Source organism: Pristis pectinata, chromosome 23 (genome assembly GCF_009764475.1).
Source record: "Pristis pectinata isolate sPriPec2 chromosome 23, sPriPec2.1.pri, whole genome shotgun sequence".
Lineage (NCBI taxonomy): Eukaryota > Metazoa > Chordata > Chondrichthyes > Rhinopristiformes > Pristidae > Pristis > Pristis pectinata.
Window position 1 is genome coordinate 18,911,659 of NC_067427.1, and position 27,516 is coordinate 18,939,174.

The 27,516-nt window shown below is 43.5% G+C and overlaps 1 protein-coding gene across 2 annotated transcripts in view; it reads left to right on the forward strand.

Annotated features, from left to right (window-relative positions):
- adamts13 (ADAM metallopeptidase with thrombospondin type 1 motif, 13) overlaps positions 1–27,516 on the forward strand; it is a 44,901-nt gene continuing 17,385 nt past the window's right edge. The window contains exons 1-20 of one of the 2 annotated variants that reach the window (XM_052036903.1): positions 1–151; positions 385–451; positions 2,596–2,870; positions 3,764–3,905; positions 4,527–4,666; positions 5,219–5,302; positions 7,319–7,443; positions 8,884–9,030; positions 9,648–9,782; positions 12,418–12,568; positions 13,496–13,600; positions 14,887–15,038; positions 16,094–16,157; positions 16,646–16,772; positions 19,113–19,261; positions 19,806–19,926; positions 22,809–22,889; positions 24,154–24,335; positions 26,100–26,235; positions 27,000–27,129. In XM_052036903.1, coding sequence (XP_051892863.1) covers positions 74–151; positions 385–451; positions 2,596–2,870; positions 3,764–3,905; positions 4,527–4,666; positions 5,219–5,302; positions 7,319–7,443; positions 8,884–9,030; positions 9,648–9,782; positions 12,418–12,568; positions 13,496–13,600; positions 14,887–15,038; positions 16,094–16,157; positions 16,646–16,772; positions 19,113–19,261; positions 19,806–19,926; positions 22,809–22,889; positions 24,154–24,335; positions 26,100–26,235; positions 27,000–27,129 — 2,591 coding nt within the window. In that variant the 5' untranslated portion in view covers positions 1–73. Of the gene's footprint in view, positions 152–384; positions 452–2,595; positions 2,871–3,763; positions 3,906–4,526; positions 4,667–5,218; positions 5,303–7,318; positions 7,444–8,883; positions 9,031–9,647; positions 9,783–12,417; positions 12,569–13,495; positions 13,601–14,886; positions 15,039–16,093; positions 16,158–16,645; positions 16,773–19,112; positions 19,262–19,805; positions 19,927–22,808; positions 22,890–24,153; positions 24,336–26,099; positions 26,236–26,999; positions 27,130–27,516 lie in introns of those variants that run through there. The other variant, XM_052036904.1, reaches the window with a different exon arrangement.

The following is a 27,516-nucleotide window of genomic DNA, read 5'->3' on the forward strand; positions in this document are numbered from 1 at the left end:
GGCACAGCTGTCAGTTACCTGGAAATGTTGCTCTCCTTCATTGTAGACTTTGCTACTGCCTGATGTCGACACAATGATCAGCCTTACACTGCCTTTCCTGTCTCTGAACCTTCTTCCTCAACTCTGGTGTATTGGATTGTTTCTTAACCAGGTAAGCAAGTCTCTCCATTAACAGAGTACAACATCCACAATGGTTCTTTGAAAGGAAATGTTGATTTCATCAGTGGTGGATGAAGGAGTGGAAAGATTGGATCAAGTTTTCTTTCAACACAAATTGTTTTTCACCGATTTGGTTGAAGACTTGTAGGAGGTTATTTGTTTTATATGAAGATCAGTAAAAAGCTGTACTACTTGTCTAATTGTTCACACTCACCTCTCCTTTAGGGGTTTCTGGGATCTGTCAAAGGTACCAGTGATTTGTCTTATTTTGGTGACACCTCGGAGATTGGAGGTATGAATATGCTTGCTCACTCTTTTCCCGAAAGAGAACCCCCTCGTGTTTACAGAGCTTAAAACAGTTAATATTACACTAAAGCTGGATTGCTCCATTATTGTAAATAAACATCTCAACTGGTTTATTAAAGGGACAGGATCACCAGGGGAAAAAAACCTGAAAGGAGGAATGAAGCAAGGAAGCGAGGAGGGAAAGAAAGAAATAGTCTTCATGGATATATCTAAAAGAAAGAAAGACTTGTATTCGTATAGCACCTTTCATAGCTACAGGACATTCCAAAGTGCTTTACTGCCAGTGTAGTAGTTCTTAAATGTAGTCACTGTTTTAGGAAACACAGCAGCCATTTCGCACAGCGCAGACACAAACAGCAATGTGATAATGATCAAATAATCTTTTTTTTTAGTGATGTTGATTGAGGTTTAAATGTTATCCAGGACATGGGAGAACTTCTGTGCTTTTCTTTGAAGTGGTACCATGTGATCTTGAAAGATGATGCCTTGGTTTAATGTCTGATGCTAAAGACAGAACTTGTCACTGCGGCACTATGTCAGTACTGTACTGGAATGAGAGCTAGATTTTAGTGCAAGTCTCTGGAATGTGACTTGAAGCCTCACCTTCTGACTCAGCCTTGTTTGGCACATGCCTAGCCTGGGCAATGAATGTTCAGCTCTGGAGTTAGTGCGGCTGCACAGGACATGGGGAGGATGGGGTCACTGAGTTGATTTCTTTCCCCTCTCTACCCAATCTTGTGTACTGACACTAATTGTAACCTCTAGATGAGAGCAGTGAACTGAGCACACCCCTAGGTGAATGTGTTAGTTGTTAATCAGAGTGTGTCAGCCTAGCTCTTTACTCCAGGAATTTAACATAGTCCTGTGTGGCAGAGGAACGACAGCATGGTCGAAATGCTGCTATTTGAATGAAGTGTCAAATCCACGTTTCCCCCCAGTCAGTCCAGATGAAGGGTCTCAGCCTGAAACGTCAACTGTCCATTTCCCTCCGTAGATGCTGCCTGACCTGCTGAGTTGCCCCAGCATTTGTAGTCCAGCATCTGCAGTCCCTTGTGTTTCCCTCAATGTCTGCCCACTTGGGTGAATTTTCCTGAGTGCCCTCTCATATATATTAACAACATCTAAATCAGATGCACTGACCTTATCTCTCATTGCTGTTTGTGGGATCTTTCTGGACACATATTCACTGCTGCTTTTTGTATGACTGTGGCTATTTTTCAAAAGTACCCATCGAGCTGTAAAACACTGTGGGGCATCACTCAACATTTTATTTAACAATTCTGTACAGAAAAACCTGTACAAATAGTAGACTGGGCCAGAGTTTTTGGGCAGAATGGGGCATCCTTGGAGAGGATTTAGGGGAAATTCACAAGGTACCGACTAGGGAAAGGGATTTCAGTTATAAGGTGAAATGAGAGAAGCTGGCATTTTTCATTAGAACAGAAAAGGATAAGGGATACAAAAGAAATAGGTTATCATAATTATAAGGGGTTTTAATTGAGTAAATTTAGGTGGGAAACTATTTCCACTGGTCATTGGTTGAGCTAATAATTAGAGGGGATCAATATAACATCACCAAAATAATGGAGGAGACTCAAAGAATGATCTTTTGATAACATAGTGAATTTTCAGGAGAGGGAGATGCTGACCTGAAACAGTGGGGCAACCAAAGTACATAATAGCTTATAAAGTGGAAAGAAATAAGCAATAGTAAAATAAGGGAGGGGTACAGAGTAACATTCTTCGGAGGGATGGTACTGGTACAATGGGAATGAATGGAAAGAGGGTTTGGTCTATTGGGAATTATGGACAATAGGAGTGAATGGAAAATGTTTGACCTATTTGATATGGTGGGAGTGAATGGGAAGCAATGTGGTCCACTAGGCTTCTATGGAATTAATATGAATGAAAGTTTAGGTTTAGTAGATTCTATAAATGTGAATGAATGGGAAAAGATTTGATCCGTTGTGATTCTGTATAATGTAAGTGAGGGATTTGGAAACCGATAACTTCCTCATTGTTTACTTTCCTGGGCTTGCATGTACAGTATGCTTGACCTTGGATTTTGGCGTGAACTGCTTTACTGTAGGATCAGAGGTTGGATTATAATTTGTCAGTCTTCATTTGCAGAGTCATGTTCAGCAAGCATCCAGTGTCGGTGCCAGGATCTGATCCAGGGACACCCTTGCCAGGAGGAATTGTGCACCCTGAGGACTTCAGGGGAGATGTACCAGATTCGGTTCTCTGCTGAGAACAGACTCACTTCAAGTTTGTCTTCCATTCATCATGTCTTCAATTCGTCCTTTAGTGTCATTGGGCGATTGCCAGAGAGCTGTGTGCAGAGTGGCGAGTTGGTATGGCCCCCAGGGCTTCGCGCACTGATCAGCTATTGTCACGGTCATCTCGTGAGTGCCAACAGTGCTTGTGCTGTAAAACCTATGTCAGTTTAGGTTGAACATTTCTGTTTCCTTTGGCTGGGGAGTTTAGAACTAAGGTGCTTGGTCTCAGGATGAGGGATTGGCTACTTAAGACTAAAAATGGGAGTCTTTTATTAAGTAGATCATGAATCTTTATTATTCTGTACTCCAAATTACTGTGGGTGCTCGGTCACTGAGTGTATTTAAGGCTGAAATTAATAGATTGTTGGACACTAAGAGAATTGAGGGAAAGGAGGATCAGATACTAAAATGGACGAGGTGAGGGCCAACTCTGATCTTATTGAATGGTAGAGTAACTTTAAGGGGTTGTATGGGCTACTCCCACTCATTTTCTAAAGAGGTGTTGAACCAAGGACCCATCTGCTCTCTGGTGGACATAAAGAGTCTTTCGTAGCAACAAACAATCTGCTGGGGGAACTCAATGGGTTGAGCAGCATCTGTAGGAGGAAAGGAATTGTCATTGTTTTAGGTCGAAATTCTGTATCAAAAAGTTCTGATGCAGGGTTTTGACCCGAAACGTCGACAGTCCCTTTTCTTCCACAGATGCTGTTTGACCTGCTGAGTTCCTCCAGCAGATTGTTTGTTGCTCCAGATTCCAGCATCTGCAGTCTCTTGTGTCTCCAAGGGTCTTTCAGAGACTATTAGAAGAGCTGGGGAATTCTCCTGATATCCCTAAACCAAGATCCTATTTAAACAAAACTTGGAATCTGCAGTGCTAGGATGTGACACTCATGCACATGGTGTAAGAACTACATCTATAAGAATGCTCTGGAGGTTGTTAAGTATTTGATCAGTGTAAGTTAATTTTAAGTCTAATTTAATTTCATTTCCTCCTTATTCTCCAACTCCCCATCCTATAGCATGCAATGATATTTACTAAGGAAAAGAAGATTTGCATTCGCCCAAAGGAGCTGAAACTGTCTACTGATGGAGGGGATATTGCCCCACATGTTGCATTCCATTATCCACTCTCAGATAATGCCCGGAGTCCTCTTAATGACAGTAAGAGTTGAAACATTTGATTTCTGATCAGCTGCGCCTCTGGGAGATGGCTGTGACTTTGAGCTGTGCTCCAGGGATTTGAGCAAAGAATCCAGACTGGTCCCCAACTGATGGCCTGCATAAAAGGGGGAATGCAGTTTAATTGTTCTCGAAGGCACCACTGCTCAAAGCCTACAGTCTCTTACTCAGACATTCAGTCTTTGCAGAGGAAGATTGTTTCTTTTCTGTTGTGATAATGGAGCACTACATGGATTTGTTCAGCTGTTTCATCTATTTCCCTCCAATTCATGTACCTAAGCCTTGTAGTTTCTGCCTCTCTGCTGCCGGTGTGCTGCAGGCTGTGGTTGAGGCAAATGAATGGTGGCAGCATACCTTTCAGGATTGAGAAGGATAGTGAGGTTGCTGAGGGAAATGGAACAGAGATAGGTAAATAGAGTTGATCTACTGATCTGTCCCAATCTGATTGATTAGCGAAACACATACTACTATCAGAAGGTCTTCTCCTTTTCTTTGTTTCCAGTGTTAATTGTAATTTTCCATTTCCTTTTCCAATTACATAGCCATTCTTAGACAAACCTGTAAAATATTTATTGAATATTCCGTTCTGCTTGAACATCCCAGGACAAACTAGGCATTCCTTCATTACAAGACGGTCAGTGCAGGAGCCAAAACATCTGGAACTCCTGGTTGTGGTGGGCCAGGATGTCTACAACTTTCACAAGCAAGACACAGAGCGCTACATCCTAACTAACCTGAATATCGTGAGTATCTTTGTCTCTCCTTCAACAAAACCAACTGCCCAAGGCTTTTGCAATAATTCCATTATTGTGCTACCGCCAGGGCAGTAGAAGGTGATCTACATGTACCTTACCCTTTCTGCCTACAGCATTTCCTCTGGCAGAGAGAGCTTTGTTACATCTCCCTGACAACTACTGTCCGATTCCTGACACATTATTCCCTTTTCTAAATGAGTCATAGAGTTGTACAGCATAGAAAGAGGCCCTTCAACCCACTGTGTCGCTGCCAACCATCATACCTATCTATACTAATCCCACTTGCGTCATAAGATGTGTCTTAAAAGTTATTACTTCTCCTGCCTCCACCACCACCTCTGGTAGCTCATTCCGGATACTAACTACTCTTATTGTGTGTAATACTTACCCCTCGGATCCCCTTTAGACCTCCTCCCTCTCACCTTAAACCCATGCCCTCTAGTTTTAGACATCTCTGCCATGGGAAACAGACACTGGTTGTCTACCCCATCCATGCCAATGACTTACAATTGATCCCTTGTGTCTCTTTGTTTCCTGCAGGCTGCTGAACTGTTGAGAGATGCTTCCCTGGGTGCTCAACTACGAGTCCATCTAACAAAAATGGTCATTCTGAAAGAACCTGAGGTATGAACTTCAGTTTAGGGAGCTTCCAATCAACAACTACAACATATTTATGTTGTGTATTTAAGCTGATGAAAGTGTCCCAAAATGATTCATATGAGTGAACTCAAACAAAATTTAACATGTATATTTACATGAGATATGACGATATACAGGAACACATGTTGCTGTACAGAGGGAACTTGGGAGTTCATCGCTTACTGAAAGTGGTGACGTGGGTGGATAGGGTAGTGAAGGAGGCATTTAATTTGCTTGAATTCATAGGCAGGGGTATCGAGTATAAGTGTTGGCACATCATGTTACGGTAGTTAGGCCACACTTGGAATATTGTGTACAGTTCCGGACACCACACTATAGAAAGGATGTGGTAGCACTAGAGAGAGTGCAGAAGAGATTCACCAGGATGTTGCTTGGAATGGAGGGCTTTAGTTACAAGGAGAGATTGATTAGCCTGGGATTGTTCTCACTGGAGCACAGGAGGTGGAGGGATAATGTTATAGAGGTTTATAAAATTATGAGGGGCACAGATAGAGTAGAGGAGTTTAAAACTAGAGGATAAAGGTTTGTGAGAGGGGAAATATTTAAAGGACATCTGAGGAGCAAGTATTTTGCACAGAGGATGTTGGGTATATGGAACAAGCGGCCAGAAGAGGTGGTTGAGGCAGGTACAGTCACAGCATTTAAAAAGCATTTGGACCAGTACATGGATAGTAAAGGAATAGAGGCATATGGGCCAGATGCAGGAAAATGGGAATAGCATCTTGTTGGCATGGATGAGTTGGGCTGAAGGGCCTGTTTCCATGCTGTACGACTCTATGACTTGTAGAAAAATAGGAGCCTTCCATCATTGAGGCTGTTCCATCATTCAATATCATCATAACTGATCGTCCATCTCAATATCATACCGTGTCATAGAGAGATGGAGCATGGGAATAGTCCCTTCAGCCCACTGGGTCCATGCTGACCACCAACCACCCATTTACACTAATCCTACATTAATTCTTTTTTTTTGTCTTCATCTTACATTCTCATAAATTCCTCCCAGATGTTATCACTCACCTACATTACAGTGGCCAATTAACTTACCAACCTGCACATCTTTTGGCTGTGGGAGGAAACCGAGGCACCTAGGGAAATGCACCTGGTCACAGGGAGAACATCCAAACTCCACACAGACAGCACTCAAGGTCAGGATCGAACCGGGATCTCTGGCACTGTGAGGCTCTACTACTGAGCCACTGTGCCTTCCTTATTCCCGCTCTCTCTCCATAACCTGAGGTCTTTAGTGCCTAGAAATTGAATCTCTATGCTGAAAAACCTGGTTATGAGGTAGATTTTCAGGATCAAGAAAGAGAGGTTAAGGGACGGAATTCCAAGATGAGACCTAAGGAACCTGGAGGCATGGCCACCCAGGTGGGGTGTGGAAATTGTGGAAGTGTGGAGTAGTGGGGAGATTTTGGAAGGTGATAACACTGAAGGAAAGAGCAAATCTGACAATGAAGAGATACGAACCTTGAAATGTGCCTACGGGAAGATTGTTCTTCATTCCTCTGGGTGATGCTTCATTTAATGGTGTTGGATATCTGACAGGATGGGCCACTGAAATACCTTTGATGTATATTTCTCAACATGAGGACCTGGGGTTTGTGATCTGATCCTTCTCAACCTCTTTGGTTTTATTTAAAGAATCCGCCTGGTTTGGATATCCAGATCCTTGGGTTCAAGTCACACCATAGTCTGTCAGAAAATTTCTTAAGACAACCAAGAAATAAAAGCAGCACCCAAGAATGAAATTAAACAAAAATATATTCTTCTTAAGCAGCCTCCACACTCAGCTTTCACTTGTCAAATACATGATGGGATTTTTGTAAATGTTCCCCTTCCAATTCATTTCTGTTTAACTCTGAGCAGTCCTGGCCTGTCAGGCTCCCTGATACCACATACAAGATAAATAATCAGCGAAGGGCTGAGGTGCAAAGTCTGAGACATCATTACAGTCCATGTTATTTTTCTCCACAGCTGGAACTGCAGATCACAAAAAACCTCACCTCGTCCCTCATTAGCCTATGCAAGTGGAGTCGAATGATTAACCCAGACAATGATTCTGATCCACTCCATGCTGACCTGGTTCTCCACGTTACCAGGTATTGAACAAGTCACTCAGTTGGTGTTCTGAGCACTGCATGATCTCTTTCTTTGGGACTGTGGGCTTTCATTTGCTAGGTTATGTCTCCTTATCGGTTCAAGATGATTTCATTTCTTGAGGCTATTGGGATGGATATGAACTTGCCAAAATTAGAAAGATTAATTGCACAATAACTGTCTCAAGTGGGGGTTGGAAAATGTTCCAGTTCACTACCAGAAAGAATCAATCTGCTTCCATCTTCAGAGGAGCATATATACTGCAGCAACTGCCTAGTTAAGGATTAGTCCCCTTTCTTCTATTTAAATTGGGCACTTTTGATATACATAAAGCACCATTTTCCATTTTCAGACAAGCTTGAAGACTGTGGCAGAGCTCTGAAAGCCATAATGGTAATACACTTCTGCAGAACAGAGTGGGTTGGTGATGGGTTGAGGTGGGGTTGCACTGAGCATGGAATGGAGTTATGGTTAAATTAGCAATGAAATTGTGATTGGGTGGTGTAAGAGTAAGATGGGGTTAAGGTTTAGTTGGGTTGTACTTGTAGTTGGAGTCGAGTTGACACTGAGTTATGGTTCAGTAATTTGAGTTGCATTAATGTTATAGTTTGGGGTTTGTGTTTGATTGTGGTTGAAACTGTAATTTACTTCTGGATTTGGGTTCTTGTTGGAGTGCAGTTGGATTTAGTTTGGGTTACAGCTGTGTATTGTGGAGGGCCGAGGCTGTCACGTGACAGCACGGCCCCGCACCTGGTCGAAAGCCACACCACTGTCAGTCAAGGCCTGGCTCCACCTCATGGACACACCTGATGATTGGCCTTGGTAAGCACCTTTGTACCTGGTCTCGGGCCATTGGCCTGTTTGAACTACCTGGGCTGGGCCACCCCCAGCCCTCCAGCACTATAAAGAGCGCTCCATATGTTGGTTCTGTCTCTTCGTTGCCCCGGAGGAATCGTGGAAAAACGCTGAAGAGACCACTGGTAAGCTGTGCACTTCAACAGGGTTAGAGGCATTTTAAGTTGGGATTCCCAGTGGCATGGAGCTGTGCCTGCACTGAGTCAAGGGGTGGCGGGTAGCGTATTGCTTTTCCTTGATTGTTTGTACCCAGTTTGTTGTGTGTGTGCGTGTATTTTACCCCTGTTGCGATTTTCCCACGCGCGCTATCACCGGTGCGTGTGTGCGTGTGTTGCCCTCATTACCCTTTTCCCGTGTTTGTCTTTGTAAATAAAATCCTTCCTTGCCAGACTGTGTTCAGAGTCCTTTACTTTCGAGACCTTGGACTTGTCTCGTAACACCTGTTAGGTTTGGAATTGGGTTTGGATGGGTCTGAGAAAAAGGTTGGGGTACGAGTTGAGCTTGGGATTGTGATTGAGTTTGTGGCTGTAGTTGGGTTTGGGCTTTGTTAACCAGTCTAACACTAGTACGTTCTTTTTTTTTACGAGATTTGATTTAGAATCTGATGATGGCAACAAGATGGTTCGTGGTGTGACACAGCTGGGTGGGTTGTGCAGCCAGTCCTGGAGCTGTGTGATCACCGAGGACACAGGATTCAATCTCGGCATCACCATTGCTCACGAGATAGGCCACAGGTGGGTGAGGGGAAAGAGATTAAGTACAACAATATTAATGCTAAAAATAGTATTTTAGAGGTGGAATCTACAATAGGGAGATTTTATGAGAGGCAGCAAAATTTTGGAACACTATACTGAGAGATTGAGACAACAAGAAGAGATGCACCATTGGGTAGAAAATTCCACCAACAGGGAGAGACAATGGTGGGTCATGAGATTCATGGTGTTGTTGATGGAGGGGGACTGGGGAGATAAAGATAAAGAGAAAAAGATTATTATGTTAGACTACACAGCCTATGAGGACAATGGAACTATGAAGTTTGAGATGGTGTGAAAATCTACATTCAATGTGGAGAGATAATTCTATGATGAGACCCAGTTGATTCAGAGAGACAACCCGATCCTCCATGAATGCTCCCTCCCAACAGAGCCCCACAGCTCACTCAGAAGCTCGTAATGGGAATGTCATTGGACAATCAGCTGTCAGTATTCTGACAAAAACTCTTACCCACTAAACATTAAGGGCAATTTGTTGCCCAATGGATACCATTGAGCATTTTCAGCATCTTCTAATTGTGATCCAATATTAGTCAGTATCTCATGGAACCAAATTTCCTTTCCTTTATCTTTGGTAGTTTTGGCATCAACCACGATGGGCACAAAAATGACTGTGTTGGCAACCTGCACATCATGGCAGCAGAGGGTGGCTATAACAGCGTCGACCTGACTTGGTCCAAGTGCAGCCGAGACCAGTTTGTGAAGTTTTTCAGGTAAAGCTTTCTTCACACTATATCTCAATCCCCATTAGCTTCAATTTTACAAGATCCAAGTGATCTCAGTGGAAGCCAAGCTACATGTTGGTGGCACTGTTGCATAGTTGGATGAGCAGCACTATCAGAAGGGTAATACCGAGAGCCAACTGTACTCTGGCTGGGACAGCTTTGAGGGGCTTCTGTACTATGGGTGAATTAGTACGGGGCAATGCTGTACCTTTGGAATGGTAGTACTAAGAGAGCACAAGACTGTCAGAAGGAATACCTTTCAGATGACATATTAATATGTAAGATACATTGTAAGTACAGATGACATTTTTTGTCATTTTACTGATGATTGAGAATAAACTGATGGGGTGTTAATTGGTCAGACTGGATTTGTCCTGATCTGTATTTTAGCCCCATTAACCTATCCTTGTGCCATATCCTTTAATGCATGTGCCTACCAAAGATTTATTGATCTCAACATTAATAAACTTTAACTGGAGAGAGATCTATCTTTCTACAAACTTTTGTCTGAAAAAATGCCTTCTAGTTTCCTTCAAACAGAATATCTCTAATCCCTGCTTTGGATTCCCTCAGCAGAAGAAATAGATTCCTTTTGTCAACTGTACAAAATTAAATCAGAACACCCTTCAATCTTAAAACCTCAAAGGAATATAAAGCAAGTGAATACCTCCTGTCTTCCTCATTTAACGCTCCAAGCTCCAACATTGCCTGCTGCAGTCTCACCAAAGCTAATATATTCTTCCAAGAGTGCAATGCCCAGAATAGAATCAAGCACTCCCCTTTGTATGGAATTATAGAAAATTAATGACACAGAAGGCAATCATTCAGCACAGTGTCTGTGCCTTTTGAAAAGTAGCTACCCAGCCTAATCCCACCTCCCGGCACTAGATGCACTTGCTGATCACAGCACTTCAACAATACATTCAAGTAATTTTTAAATATGATGAGGTTTTGTACCTCTACCATCCCTTCAGGCTGGGAGTTTCAGATCCCTCCCACTGTCTGGGTGAAAATTTCTTTCCTCATCTCTCCTCTAATTCTTCTATCATTGAATTTAAATCTGTACTACCCAATTTTTGACTTAGGAAAACAGATTCTTCCTATTTTTCTGGGTCCCTCATAATTTTATACACCTCAATTAAACCTTTCTGCGGACTCCTGAGTTCCAAAGAAAATAATCTTAGCCGATCCAATCTTTCGTTGTAGGTAATTTTTTTCATACTCCTAAATCTTCTCTGCACCCTCTCTAGTGCAATCATATCTTCCCTGTAATGTGGTGACCAAGACTGAAAGTCGTACTCAAGCTAGAGCCACAGTCCTAGCAAAACCTCCCTGCTCTTAGATTCTACCCCTTGGCCAGTAAAGAGAAGCACCCAGTGGTACCATCTTAACACCTTATTGACCTGTTGCTACCTTTAAGGAACTGTGAACATACACTCGTACCTTCGTCTTTACCTCTACACCTCCGAGGATCCTCCAATTTATTCTCTATTCCCTTGCCTATCCACTTGTCAAAAATTTGTTTTCAATTTTTCTCTTCTCCCTACCTCAGACAGTTTATTGGTCTACTGTCCATTCTCAGCATTTCCACCTACAAAGCCTCTTTTGAAGATACATGTAATGCATCATCCCTTCTCATTAATTATTTCCTTAACCAATAATGCCACTGCTTCCGATGCCCCTCGCTGTCTTGTCTGAAAACCCTATAACCCGGAATGTTGAGTTGCCCTCTTTAAGACAAGTTTTAATAATCCCAGAGATGCTGTTCTTCCATGTTAACTATGCCTTTGGCTCATCTGCTTTCTTCACTATCTGTGCATGAGTCATTACAGACAGCCAGACTCCTTTTTTGCACATTTTCTAACCTTTGTTTGCTCTGCCTAACAAACTAATTTTCTATAAGTTTCACTAATTTCCTGCCTTCTATTTCCAGCCCTTCTCCTTCTAAATCTATGCTCAAATCCTGTTTCCGTGCTGTGCCTCTCTATACCTGTATAAACCTCGAAGTCCGCAGGCTTATTGGTCCCAACCCTCCTGAGGCTGACGGATTTCTTACTGATCTTTCAATCTCTAACCCCAGGGCACTGAGATCCATTGTAGCCCTCCACCCTCCTTGTCCATGATCAGCAAACTGAGCAAAGGTTGGGGAGGAACTGGGATAGTAGCTTAGTAGCACACTGAGTGTGTAATAGTGGTGGCTCAAAAGGAAGCCCCACTCCAGGCATTCAAGCCTATAATCCAAGCTGTACACCCAGTGCATTACTGAGGCATTGGCAGTTGAGCTGCACCTCAGGTGAATGTAATAGATCCTTTGGCACTCTTTCAAAAAAGATCTGGGGAATTATCCCAGAAACCCTGCCTGATATCTATCCCCTAAACATCTGTGAACATCTGTTTCTTCTTTATTACATGGCTATTTGTAGGAGCTTCCTGTGCACAAACTAGTTGTCATATTTCCTACATCAAAACAATGACTACATCAAAAAAAAATTGGCTGTAAAGTGCTTTGGAATATCCTGAGGACATGATAGGTACTACAGAAAAGGAGCCTACCCTTCCATTTCTATGGATAGCTAAATGGACTCCCAGTTAAAATAATCCTTGGCTATTTTTATTCTGCCAGCACGAGACGAGGGACGTGTTTGGATGACCTGCCGGCAACAGATTCTGATCTCTCCAGCCAGAAACCGGGTCTGTACTATGGGGTGGACGACCAGTGCAAGAGAGTCTTTGGAGGCAAGGCGTCCTCTTGCAGCTTCAGCAAACACGACATTGTAGGTGGTGCCTGAGATCAACTAGCATACTGTGGCCAGAAGTTAAATCTTGGTTCACTTGCAGGCCAGCATGCCCTTGAAAGAATTATCCAGATAATCCCACTTGCCCAATACTTTCCCCCTCCTCCGTGTCATTTCCTTCCTTCTAATATTGTCCAGTTACTTTTTGAAAGTTACTGTTGAATCTGCTTCCACTGCACCTTCAGCCAGTGCAGTTCAGATCACAACGACATGCTGCCAAGAAGAAATTGTCCTCCCAAATACTTAAGATACTTGATAAAAGAAGCGGGGGAGATAAGGCAGTGTTGTACTACTGTGGCTCCACTGCTTACCCCAGTTTCCACCCTCAAACTCTCCATGACCCTGCCTAATCCATTCACTGTGTTAAGCATGTCTCTACCCAATTAAATCTGTCCTCACTCTGATCTTGACCACACTCACTGCCCCATCCACTCCCAGGATTATTGTATGAAACTACTGGATTGTGGTAAAAAACCCTAATGGTTCACTAATGTTCATCATGGAAGGAAATTTCCAGCCTGACTTTTTTTCACACATGGTTCCAGACTAATAAAGTGGTTCATTCTCAACTGGTGTCTGAAAAGCAAGCCATTCAGGCCAAGCCCAATAAGAGATGGCATTATGAGTTACTCTTGCCAGTGAAGCTCACATCTCATGGATAAATAAAGACTTGCACTGACCCCAGTACTCCACCCCCGGCCAGTGCTCTAACCCAATGCCATGAAGCTCACCCCTGTCTGGTTTGAGCTTAATAAATATAGTGAACCATGCTTATAACTAAATATAAATCCAGTTCCATTTTGAGAGAGGTTAAGCAATGTATTTCCTTCCATATATTTTATGTGTATTGTAATGTGTATTGCCCTTCTTCATCACTAAGTATTGGGTGCTTCTGTGTCTGTGCAGGATGTATGCAACGTTCTATCATGCCATACAGATCCATCAGACCACAGCACGTGCAAACGTTTGTTCATTCCCCTACTAGAAGGAACAGAGTGCGGGCCCAATAAGGTACAAGGAGCCAATATTTTTGTAGTGCCATGTGAAAATGTAGAGCATTTCAATATCGTGTGGCAGCTAAGGATCAATGGTAGGATTTATGCCTTAAAATCAGAAGTTCATGGATTTAACTCTAACCTAGATACTGAGCCCATGGTCCATGCAGACACTTTTAGTGAAATTTTGAAAGCGTGCTGCACAATGAGAGGGGCAGTCCTTGGTAAACACTGGATGCTCAGAGAGCTAGTGTTAAGGATGGGAGGCTCAAGTTGGTAGGTCAGTGCTATGGAAGCACTGCCTTGTCAATGGAGCTGTACCGAAGGAGTGCTGTATTGTTGGAGGTACTTCCGTTAGCTTGAGTTCCTATCCACCCTTAGACATAAAGTGTCCACAACATTACTTTGAAGAAGAGGAACTCCCTGATTTTCTGGGCTATTTTTTATCCTTCAATAAGCACCACTAAAATTGATGCAAAAAAAAAACACAGCAGGTCGAGCAGCATCCGTGGGGATGAAAGGAATTGTTGATGTTTCAGGTCAAGACCTGCACTGGGAATGATAGTGTAACGGGAAGGTAGCTTGTGTAAAGAGGAGAGGTGGGGTGGATGCGGAGGGTGAGACAGAGGCTGGTAGATGATAGGTGGACTGAAAAGTGGTAAAATATGATGGGCAGATAGAGCCAGGTGGAAGAGGGGAAGGGGTGGGAAACAGAGACGGGTGGGTGATAGTTGGAAGCAGACAAGGAAAAAAGGTAGATCGATCTTCTTTCCTCGTCTGCTCCCGCCTACCACCCACTTGCTTGTCTCCCAACTCCACCACTACCCCACCTGGCTCCTTCCGCCCATCATCCTTCGCCCATTATCCTTCACCCCTCTTTTGTCCACCTATCACTTACTAGCTCCTGTATCACCACTCCCCCTCTCCTCTTTATACTGGTTACTTTCCCTCTCCACTCTCTGTCCTGAGGTAGGGTCTCAACCCGAAATGTCGACAGTGCCTTTCCTCCCACAGATGCTGCTCAACCCACTGAGTTCCTCCAGCAGTTTGTTTTTGCTCCTGAACACAGCATCTGCAGTCCCTTGTGTCTTCACTGCAGTGGATGACCTGGTCATTTACCTCATTACTGTTTGTGGGAGCTTACTATGCACAACTTAGCTGCTGATTTTCCTACGTTACCACTGTAATTACAGTCTAAAGGTATGTCTTTGGCTTGTTTGAAAGGCAATGCAAAGCAAATCCTATTTCTTTGCTGAACTACGCAAATGAGGACTGATTCCAACTGATGTTATTTCTCTCCAGTGGTGTTTAAGAAGGAGCTGCACATCCTTGGGGGACCTGAAGATGATTGGGGCTGTCCACGGGGCCTGGTCAACTTGGACTCCGTTCAGCAGCTGTTCGCGGAGTTGTGGTGGAGGGGTCAGTCTAAGACACAGACATTGTAACAATCCAAGGTGGGTGGACAACTGCAGAAACTGGAACATAGGAATGGAAGGAGGCACTGTTGTCTTTCAAGCTTGTCCTCCATTCAGTTAGACCATAGCTGATCTGTACCTTAACTCCATTTGCCTGCCACGTTTCCATAACACTTGTCAAACAAAATCTATCAGTTATAGTTTTCAACTGATCCCTATCTTCAGGCTGGAATTTCTGGGGAGCGAATTCCAAATTTTCCATGTTCTTTGACAAACTGCTTTCTGACATTGCCTCCCCCCTTACCCAGATGGCTTAGTTCTAATTTTAAGGATATACCTGACTTTGAACTGCCCCACCTGAGGAAATAACTTCCCTAGATTTACCCTTTCAATTCCGTTAATCATCTTAAAGATCCTGATAGACCATCCCTTAATCTCCAGTACTTGAAAGAATACAAGTACACTGGTACCTTGATGTGCCCAGCCCTGTAGAGTGCCTCAGGTCTCTCCACAGTTAGATGATCTTTCCCAAGGCTAACAGGTAATGGACCATGAACACTGAAAATCCTACTCATTCTTCTGGGCTACTGGTACCAACGCACCAGCTTTAAGTAATGGGTTTATAAAAGATTTCCTATATGGTCATCCATTTTGGGTATAGAGTCATACAGCACGGAAACAGGCCCTTTGGCCCAGCTGGTCCATGCTAACCAAGGTTCCCATCTAAGCTAGTCCCATTTGTCTGTGTTTGGCTCATATCCCTTTAAACCTTTCCTATCCATGTGCCTGTCTTTTAATGTAATGGTGTAGTTGATTCAGAATGAGCGCTCTTCGGTCCATGTATGTCTCAGCACATGGAATTCAACACTCCTTATCTTTGGGACTGCAGTACTGGGTGGGGCACTTCTGATTGGTAAGCTTCAATAATGCACTGGATGCAGTACCCCTGGTCCACGTGGCTCAGTAGTACACTGAATGGTGTACTTCCCTATCTGTAAGTCTCAGTACTTCTCCACCTTAGTTAACGAAGCCATGCTGGGATATTTCTTCCTCTTGAAGATTTGATCATTCATAAAGTGTTTGTATTTTTCTAGACCTGCTTTCGGTGGCCGTAAGTGTGAGGGAGCAGATATGGAGGCAGAAATGTGTAACACACAGGTAAGGGGGGGGTGTGTGAGTCATTTGAATCAGGGACACAGGGAAGTGGACATCTGCAGTGTGCTGAGAGTCAGGAACCAGCTACACATTGTTCTGGCACTTTATGTTTAAGAGGCAATGAGGCAAAGACTGGATGAAGATTTTTGGAGAGAGGTACAAGAGGCACTCCACGTCTTTGAATTTTAATATATGTACAATACATCAGAAAATTGGAGTTATTTGATTAGCAAGAGGAAATTTTATTTTTAATTAAAGCATTTAAGACTCTTAAGAAAAAGTGAAATTCATTAGCTTCAGTTCCAAACCAGCGCCAGCAGACTCCCTTATGTAACACTACTCAGTTTGAGGAGTCAAACTTCGCGTGTTATACTGCCCTTCCTCACAGTTCTAACCTCAGGTCACATCACAATACAACCACCACTGACAGATGATGGGGTGTCTATACCTATATTTAGTCAACTGTTTTTCTCTTTCTGCTCTTTATGCAGCCTTGCCAGGAAAGTCAGTTTGATTTCATGGCTTCACAGTGTTCAAAGACCAATTCTCAGCCTCTCGACCTGACACCCAGGGTTCAAGTTTACTATAAGTGGTTGCCTGCTGTTGGTTATGCAAAAGGTAAAAAGTCATTGAACACACAGCCTAGCTCTATGACATCATCTTATAAAAAAGTTAGGGGGGGGGAATTCACTGTATAGAAGCATAGAGTACAGGTAACATTGTGCCCGAGCCAGTGCTCACTATTCCGCCCTTTCCCCATCATTGTTTCAAGTTGTTATTGAATTTTCTTTTGGAAGATACTTTTGAATCTACTTCCACCAACATTGAGGCAGCATAATAACCTGCTATGATAAAAGCATTTCTTCTCATCTCTGTTTCTTTAATCTAATACATCCTTAGTCGTAGAGTGACTCAGTAGTACCCAAGAACTTCATCTCTTTCAATTTGCCCACCCCCTGCCCTCCTCCCACACTCCCTCCAGTTCTTCCTCTATGAGCACAAGTGATGCCACCCCCAGCCACACATTTGCCACACTCTCAAACACATGTTGACCGCCTGGTTCTTGCCAGGGTCCTCCTCAATCATCTCCTCCCAGGGGCCGAAGAGCTGCTCCCTGAATCACAGCGTGGATTCTTCTGTCTAGAAGTACAGTGGACACAATTTCACAACACAATAACTTGAAGAGAAATGCAGGGAACCGCAACAACCACCAAACATGCTCTATTTTTGACTTCACTGAAGTCTTTGAACCCTAAGTAGGAGGGACTGTGGAGCACTCTCCTCAAAGTTGTACTTCATCTGAGCAGACAAGCTGTGAACCTAACCAACAGGTGCACATCAGATCCAATCTCAGTGAAGACCAGTGTCAAGCAAGGCTGTTTCACTGCCCTATCACCCTATTAACTCTTCCTTGCTGCAATGCTACACCTCATCTCCAACAAGCTTCCCACTGGAGTAGAACTTATCCATTGCACTAATGGGGAGCTGTTTACCTCCATTTCAGAATCGAGGTCTCTCCAACTTTAGCAGTTGAATTGATGAATGCAGACATTGCTTGTGCATGCAAATCATCATCAACTCATTCATTGAAGCAAACAAAAGGAGGGGACTTGCATTCAACATCCACATAACAAATATCCTCTACAAATCTGTCCCCACTGTACAACATCACCCTCTGACATGATGAGACCCTGGAAAATGAGGATCACTTTACATGTTTTGGGAAATACCTCAGTGAAGGTAGGCATCATTGATGAAATTCACCAGCACCTTCGGTACACCAGCACAGCCATGGCCAAAAGCTATTAGAAGATCAAGACCTCAAACCTGGCACAAAGTTCGTGGTCTTCCAGCCACCCGTGATCCTTGGACAACTTACAGCAGGCACTTCAAAGCACTGGAGATATGCCACAAATATTGTCTCCACAAAATTATCCAAGTCCATTGAGAGGATAAGCAAACCAATGTCAGCATCCTCTTGCTGGTGAACATTCGCTGGCTTGAGGCAACTCATTGGGTGGGCTATGTCATTGGAATGCCTGACAACAGGGTGCAAAACAGACAATGTACTTGGAGCTCTGGCATGGTAAGAGATGATCAAGTGGATGGAGGAAAAATTTCAAGCATGTCTTTGAAAAATTTAGAGGCAATGATAGGGCAGATAGTAAGAAACCTTTTCTCATGGCAGAGATGTCTAAGACTAGAGGATGTAGTTTAAGGTGAGAGAGTAAGAGAAGATGAAGATTTTTTTACCCAGAGGGTAGTTACAATCTGGAATGCACTGCCTGAGAAGGCAGTGGAGGCAGCTAGTCTCACAACATTTAAGGAGTATTGGAGAAGTATGAATCATAAGGCATAGTAGGCTAAAGGCCAAGTGCTGGTAAATGGAATTAATTAGATAGGTTCGAGGTGGGCCAAAGGGCCTATTTCTATGCTGTATGAGTCTCTCTCTAATCTGTCTTGACTCCTCAGAATCCTGGCTCACGACTGCTCAAAGTGGAGGAGCATTCAGTATGGCAATGAGAATCCTGATCCATACATTAGGACCACACAGAAGCACAGCATAGACAGCAGAAGGAGCCCGCCACTTCCCAATCTGCTTGGCCAGCTGCCCTGCTAAGCATCTCCCACCCCACCTTCTGTGGGGCTGTGGGTCTCAAACTGCCCTCTTCAGTCACCGCGTAACCCACAGAACTGCAGTGCAAGCACAGACTGCCTAAGAAGGAGAAGGGTATCCCAGACACTGTAACGACCACACATACTCATTCCCTCTGCACTGTAAAACCTCTGACTCTGTTTTACATACTCCTGGAAGGGTAATATTCCTGTTAAGATGAAACTGCTGACAGTGAATTGTATTGAAGTAATGAAATTGCAAGAGATACTACTGTCTGTGTATGCTCTCAGCCTGTTGGTCTAAGTGCCCTGCAATAACGCTGTGTCTTTGTCCATTACCAGGTAGCATGCTGTGTAAGTACATGTGCCGAGTGGAGGGGAAGAATTTCATGTTGAGTCGGGGGGACAGTTTTGTGGATGGAACCAGGTGTGAGTCGAGTAACTTGGAGACAACATCATTGTACAATCTCTGTGTTAAAGGAAATTGCAGGGTAATTAGAGTCATAGAGTAATACAGCACGGAAACAAGCTCTTCGGCCCAACTTGTCCATGCCGACCATTAACAAGCATCTCCTCATCTCACATCATTGTCATTGGGCTCCCAACGATGGACAGTGGCCTGTCATTTATGTCCAGTCTTGCTCGCTCTGTGCATAGACACCATCTTCTGTTTTCATTTAGTGCTTTCCCTCTTCCCTGCCTCCCCCTCTCAGTATTCCAGATGTCCTTAACCCCCTCCATTCTCACTCTGCCCTGTACTTCCTCATCTCTGCCATTCCCATACACTGCCACTATCCAACCCCCTCAAATCCTACACCTTCATAGCCTGTCACCCACCCCTCACAACTCCACCTTCACATCCCCCTCAGCCCCTTGTCCCTCACCACCTTCTCAACCACTGTCACTCACTCCCCATGCCCTCATCACTTGCTCAAACCTCCTTCCTATATGTATAACTTATTCATAGTACTTCCATGCTAATTCCTGACTGAGTGCAATTTACTTTCCCTGTTGTTGATTTTGTTTTACTTGTAGGTATTCGGCTGTGATGGAAAGCTGGACTCTGGCCAGATGTGGGACAGCTGCATGGTTTGTGGTGGTGACAACTCCAGCTGCCAGAAGCTAGTTGGTTCCTTCACTGAGGGCACGACCCAGGGTAACTAGGATTTGTGAGAAAGCTTTGTAGCACTGGGTAAAGCTGTTGATTACTGCTGTTCCTCATTATATTATGGGCTCCATAGATACAGGTCACACCCCAAAGCCTCGCATTGAACCCTTGGCCAATGCTGAGTCTACGTGTGTGAACCAAAAGCCCAAGTGGTAGCAGACCATTCAGTGGTGGGACCATCACTCCCTTTTCCAGTACAGTCCTTATGCAAAGTCTATACATACACAGAGATTACCACAGGAATCAGTGGATGGAAACCACAAATAGGAACATAAGAAAAGTAGGTCACCTAGCCCCTTGAGTCTGTGTTCAGTTAAGATGTGGCTGATATATTTTCCTTTGCCAGGGAATGGTATCATGGTGATTAAATTATTGGCCTAATGTCTAGGGATGTGCACAATCAATCTGAAGGCAAATGTTCAGTAGCTAGGGAATTTAAGTTCAAGTTAATAAATCTGGAAGAAAATAATTGGTATCATAATGGTAACTGTGAAACACTTGGCTAGCTCTTCAAAGTAGATCTTGTTCACTGATGTTTGTCAGGAAAACTAGTCTGCCATATTCACCAGGTCTGGCTTGTATACACCAGGCCTACCCCCTCCACTGTCACTCAACTCCATCCTCCCTCATCTCCATCCACCCTCACCACCCTAAGTTTGAAGGGTTAGGGCAGTGATGGTGGATGGGGAGGACTCTTAACTGTCCATGCAATCCACTCACTTCTTTGGTGTTAATATACACATTATGTGAACAAAATAAATTTTACTAAAAGGCCCTGTAACTCTTAGTGCACATATATAATCAATCAATTTCGGTTGTATAATTTCATACAACATAGAGGGAGGCCAGTCCTATTCCCCCACTGATTTTCTCTGTCACCTATGCTCCCCACATTCCCATCAACTCCCCCTAGATTCTACCATTTGCCTACACTAGGGGCAGTTTACAGTACTCAATTAACCTATCAACCTGCACATTTTTGGGATGTTGGAAGAAACCAGAGCTCCTGGGGCAAACACATGTGGTGACAGGAAGGACAGACAGACAGCACTGGAGGTCAGGATTGAACCTGGGTCACTGGAGCTGTGAGGAAGGAGTGTCACTGTGATGACCATCCCTCAACCTGCCCCAATCACCCAGAGCCTGCAGGTTTTTGATTGCCTGATTTCCAGTGTTCTTTGTGTGAATGGATACCTGGTATTAAAATCAAAATTACTCCCTATTTTATGAAATCCAATAAAATACATTTATTATATTTAGATTAAGGGTTAGATCATCCCTTAATCCAAACTCAAGGGACCAAACTGAAAACAGAAGGTGCTGGACATGCAGCATCGACAGGCAGAGAAATAGATGATGTTTCAGAATGGTACCTTCCGTCAGAAGCTACAAGACTGGTTTCTGGAACTTATACTTTCTGGTCTCGTATCAATCTGGTGAATCGGTACTGCACCCACTTTAAGGCCAATTCATCCTTCCTGAGGTGCAGTACTCAAGATTAAATATAATAACCAGCTGGAGCCTAACCAGAGCTTTCTACAACTGTAGCATAACTTCTACCTCTGTTGGCAAGTATCCGATGTACTCAGATGAGGACAGAAATGAGAGGTGAGGACAAGCTTTTGATGTGGTGGGTGATGAGATGCTGATATTGTTTGAATGAACTAGACAAGTAATGGGAAGTTTGATGTGAACAGGGAGGTTGCAGAGCAAGGGCTGGTATATTTTGTAATATCTCCTTTATGTGCTGGTGTCGCTCTGGTGTTCTAGGTTGAGCTGGATGGTACAGGTAATTAAGTTGATGAGCCTTCTTCCTGGGTTTCAATACAAGATAAGTGGGCTAAAAATCTCCTGTTTGGGAGTTCCCATTACTGAGCAAGTAGAAGCAAAGGGTCTTCTGGAGTATCCAGATCAAGGGAGGTCCGAGTCACCTGCCAGCTTTGGTTCGATTGACCACAGTCAAGGGACTGAGCACTCCCAGGTGAGCAATAAGATGAAGTAAAATGGTAGTTGCTGTTACACCAACTAACACTAATGAAATTCACATTTGCTTGTGCAGGGGCATCAGATGAATGGGGCAAAGTTATGGTATCCATTCCAGATGAATAAGAACTAGCTGCAGAAGTAAGCTCCTCAAGCAAGTTCTAGTTCATTTCCTGCCCTGTCATCATATTCTTTGATAGCCTTAGTATCCAAAAAGTCTGTCTTTTTTAAGGCTTGAATAAACTCATTGAGCAAGCATTCAGAGTCTTCTGGAGAGAGCTCGCCAGATGTACAGCCTTTGAGTAAAAAAAATCCTGTATCAGAATTACGTGTCTGATTCCCTATTTGAGACCATGACCTATCCAGATAGAAGAAACAGTATCAAAATTTCTAACTGGTCAAGCCCTCTAAGAATTTTATAAGTTTCAAAGAGATCACCACTCACTCTGCTAAATTAATAAGAATATAAGCCCATTCTACTTTTATTCAGCTTGTCAACTCTTTGACTCTACTCACAGAAGAATGATGGTGGTGGAGGCTGGATGGAGATTCAATGAGCTGATCAATCAGGACCATTGTATGAATCAGAACATTTGGGGCATTTGTGCAGTGGATTTTGATTTTGCTTGATTAACTTTGGACGTCGAGACTTCGAAGGCACACTGTTCACAGTTTTAGAGGAGAATATAATCAGAAGTTGACCCCCAAACATTATCCATCTCTTCTGGTGCTGGGCTAAGGGCAAAGATTCATAGAACTGCCACATCTACTGAGACCCAGTCACTGCAGCATTTTTAATTTAAGCAAAGCTTTCTGGCTCTCCCGTCTGTGTGAATCACTGCTTGCAACAGTGTGCAACTGATGGTGTTTTCACTTTTAAATTGCAGAGTATGTTACTTTCCTCACGATCCCACCACATTCCACCAATGTCCGTATTTCCAACAGCCAGGCTGTGTTCTCTCACCTAGGTAAGTTACTAAATAGAATTACATCAAATTTACTTAGAACTGTGTAAGATTTACACAGATTTTACTTGGAATTACTTAGAATTTATCATGTTTCTCCTCACCCTACCAATATATCCTTCTTTACATCTTCATGTGTTTATCCAGCTACCCTTTAAAAGCATCATCCTATTCATCTTAACTACCATATGTGGTAGCAAATTCTATTCTCATCACTTTCTGGGACTTCTGCCGAATTCTCTAATGGATTAATTAGGGACCATCTTATACTTATGGTCCTAGGTTTTCAGCTCTACATGAAGTGGAAGTATCTTTTCTAATCTCCATCAAATCCCTTTATAATTAACCACACAATATATTCAGTCGACTATCAGCACACTTGTGTACAAAACACTATACAATTATTTGTGCAGTCTAATTACCCAGAGCTTCCCAAACCTATGAATTCTACCACTAAAAAGACCCAAGGCAGTGGTGTAAAGGAACACCACCACCTGCAGTTTTTGTTCCAAGTCACACACCATTATTATATGGAAATATATTGCTGTTCCTTCATCATTGTTGGGTATAAATCCTTGAATTCTCCGTACAACAACACAGTGGGATTACTTTCCCCAATAGGACTGCAAGGGCAATTGGAGATGAACTATAAATGTTGGCTTTATCAATGATGCTCACATCCCATTATTGAATAATTAAAAAAAGGTTGTCTATTTTATTCTCTTTTTATAATTCAGAGACCAGGACTATAACCTGCAGATTGTCCTAGGCTGTGAATAAACAACAGAGGAAGAAAATAACCCAGTGGTTTCATCATTCACATGTATTTTTTGATCATGAGATGTCTAACTTGCATATTTAAAGGAGACGTGGCAAGCTTGGAATGTGACATTTGCCATCTGGAAATTAAAATCTTATTGGATCGGAATAGGTGGGAAAGGAGCAGATAAAGCTTACATCTTCACTATCTCCACAACCTTTTCCCACTCCAAATTCTCTCCAGGGTACCTTGGCTTCTTCAATCCTACCCTCATGCATTACCTGCTTTTATCAACTGCCTGAGCTTAATGACTGGAACTTGTCTCTGAAAAATCTACATTGCTCTTCCTTTAAGATGTATTTTGAAACTCATATCTTTTTTCACCTAATGTTTTTCACCTTTTAGTCCTAATATTGTATTATGGGATCAAAAATCATGTCTGATTGATGTTTCTGTGTAGCTGTGTTTTTATTACAAGTGTTATATAAATGTAAGTTTTTGTTGCAGGGGTGAAGGTTAAAGATCAGTATGTGGTTGCCGGTGCCAGGAAGATTTCACTCAACACATCATATCCTAGCAACCTGGAAGACAACAGAGTTGTGTACAGGTTGTATCTCACCCAGCAAAACCTGCCAGCTTCTGAGGAGATCATCATCAATGGACCCACACGTGAAGCCATTGAAATACAGGTGAGGGTGAGAAAAAATGAAATTATTCAGAAATGGCTCCACACAAATATCGCCCAATGCTATATTTGTAGGGGGAATATGGAAACGGGCCATACAGCTCACCTGACTCTGCTGGTACTAGGGAGCAGTGTACAGTTGGACGGCATGTGGAAGGAGTTCTGCATTGTTAGAGGGTCAGTACTCAGGGTTTACTGATTGTCAGAATGCCAACACTAAAGGAGTGCTGCATTGTCTTGGGGCAACTTGAAGAGTACTACACTGTTCGTGGCATAGACCTAAATTCTTTTCTTATTAGATGGTGATGACCAGGTTTTAAAGCCAAGTTTTGGTGTGGCTGCATGAATGTCAGCCAAGTGCCCTGGAAGGAACGGTCTTTAACAATACCAGCAGTCACAGCCAAGGCTCGATGAGAGTTTCCATTGGTGTAAAAGATAGTCACAATTTTCTTGTCTGGTTGATATCTGGATTGGGACTGTCCATATACTGTGTGGAAGGTGTAGCATCAAACAAACCCTTCTTAATCTTTTATTGTGGACAGTTGTAAAATTGTAAGGCATGCTGGGAAGCTTGACTAAGTAAGGTAAGGGTTAAGGAACTGTGTAGTTAATATGTAAACCATACCTCCGTTGTGTTTTCCATTAACTGTGATAAGGATCCTTGGTTTGGTAATTACCTGAGGACATGCTGCATCAGAAAAGGTGGCGAACTTGAAAACCAGAGGCAAGAGTATAAATTATCGATTAAACCTGCTCTAAAATTAATGACCCCTTGCCTCCTCACACTGTGCATAACAATGTGCTGATGCATAGAAGGAAAGGTAGAGTTATGTGGGAATTGGGAAAAGAAAATTCTGAAACCCAAAGATCAGCTGTCCATCGCATCATGTAATGCAGCAATAGCCCGTACAAATTATACAGGCTGGAAATGTGTGTTGTGCAGTGGCTTAATTCAAGACACAGTTCCGGGGCAGAGCCATATATTCAACAGTGAGAGAAGCAGCTTTTTGAAGCTCATGGAGCATTAGGGGAAATTACTAAGTCAACCCCACTGACAAGCAGTTTGTAGATGGTGCCCATTACAAGCATTAGAGGTGCAAAGAAGAGCAAGTCATTTGCGGGACGTCATTTTGGTCTGCTTCCAGGGCCTTGCCAGAGTGGTTACTCACAAGTCCAGGCAGTGGGTCATCGGAGGTGGGAGCGCGGTGGGGTGGGGGGGAGGGGATGATTAATGAAATTTGTCACCTAGCCCACAGCTTGTTGAACATCCCTCAGGTCCAGTACCAAGGGAGTGCTGCACCATCAGAGGGGCAGTACCAAGGGAGTGCTGCACCGTCAGAGGGGCAGTACCGAGGGAGTGCTGCACCGTCAGAGGGGCAGTACCGAGGGAGTGCTGCACCGTCAGAGGAGCAGTACCGAGGGAGTGCTGCACCGTCAGAGGGGCAGTACTGAGGCAGTGCTGCACTGTCAGAGGGGCAGTACTGAGGCAGTGCTGCACCGTCAGAGGGGCAGTACTGAGGCAGTGCTGCACTGTCAGAGGGGCAGTACTGAGGCAGTGCTGCACTGTCAGAGGGGCAGTACGAGGGAGTGCTGCACCGTCAGAGGGGCAGTACTGAGGAAGCACTGCATGGTTAGTGGATATTGAGAAAGGCTTCCATATTGGAGGTTTTCATATAATGAGAATTAATCAGATGAATGTGCCGTTTGTAGAGCTGTGTTTGGCTACTTCAAATATTCATAAAATTACCCACATTATTTTTTTTCCCAGGTGTATCGGAAATATGGGAAGGAGTACGGAGATATTGTGAATCCCAACATCACTTACAGTCTCTATGTTCCAAGGCGAGAGCACTCATACATCTGGCTCCCAGTTACTGAGGCATGTTCAACAAGCTGTGGTCCCGGTGAGAAATTCCATTAAAATTCAAACTTATTGGTTTGTTATTTCCATGATACCAAGTAGAGGTGACATCGATTATTACTTTTTAAACCAATAGTTCTAGGATTCATCAAAATAAAGAAGTTTACAACATATAGGGAGGCCAACTGGTCCATTGAGTAGATGCCTGCCTAATCTCCTTTCCCACCTCTTGGGTCTGTCACCTTGTTAGTTACAGGATATCAAGCATTCTTCTAAGGATTTTTAATTGTGGTGAAAGTTTCTACTTCCATCATCTTTTGGTGAGTTTCTGATTCTCACTATGCTCTAATCTCTCTACTAGTACCTTAAATATTGTTGAACTCTTTGCTAAAGGAAATGTGTCCTACTTGGGAACTCTATAATGTTCACACATCTCAATATAATCCACTACCTGCTGCCTCTATTTCAACCTCTATCTTTGCTTATTCTTTAAATTCTTCATACCCAGCAGCAAACACATCAATTTCCTTTCTCCCCTCGAATGCTCCTCTACCCTTCATGTGATGTGGCATCTAGTGGTCCTTCACTAGTTGTTTACCATCTACCTATAGTCACTTTTGCTCAGAGTACAATTTTCTCATTTGTACAGAGTTGTTGATTATTCAGTGGGATAACAACTAAACCTCATATGCCTGCACAATGTCACTGTATACTTGCACCCTGTACAAATGTCAGCCTTCCAAAGTGACCAAACATTTGAAGATCTAGGTGACGATGGATTTTACGGTATGTCTTGCACCATTGCAGGAACTACAAGAGTCCATTATATATGCAGTGACCAGAACTCAGCTAAAGAGGTGGAACTGCAGCACTGCTCCAGGTCAACAAGGCCACCTGATAGGTTGGAAGCTTGTAACACTGCACCATGCCCTCCTTGGTAAGTTAGTGAAACATCCAACAGCAAAATTTTATTTTCTTGCTATTTTCTCCCTCTTCATTTGTATGTGCTGATTCTTACTGGGATCGATGGACAATGTTCTAAAGGTTCCACACAAACTGACCCTCACTGGGCAACGGATTCCACGTGCACTGACCCTCACTGGGGGACAGGTCCCACATGCACTGACCCTCATTGGGGGACAGGTCCCACACACACTGACCCTCACTGGGGGACGGGTCCCGCACACACTGACCCTCACTGGGGGACGGGTCCCGCACACACTGACCCTCACTGGGGGACGGGTCCCGCACACACTGACCCTCACTGGGGGACGGGTCCCACATGCACTGACCCTCATTGGGGGACAGGTCCCACACACACTGA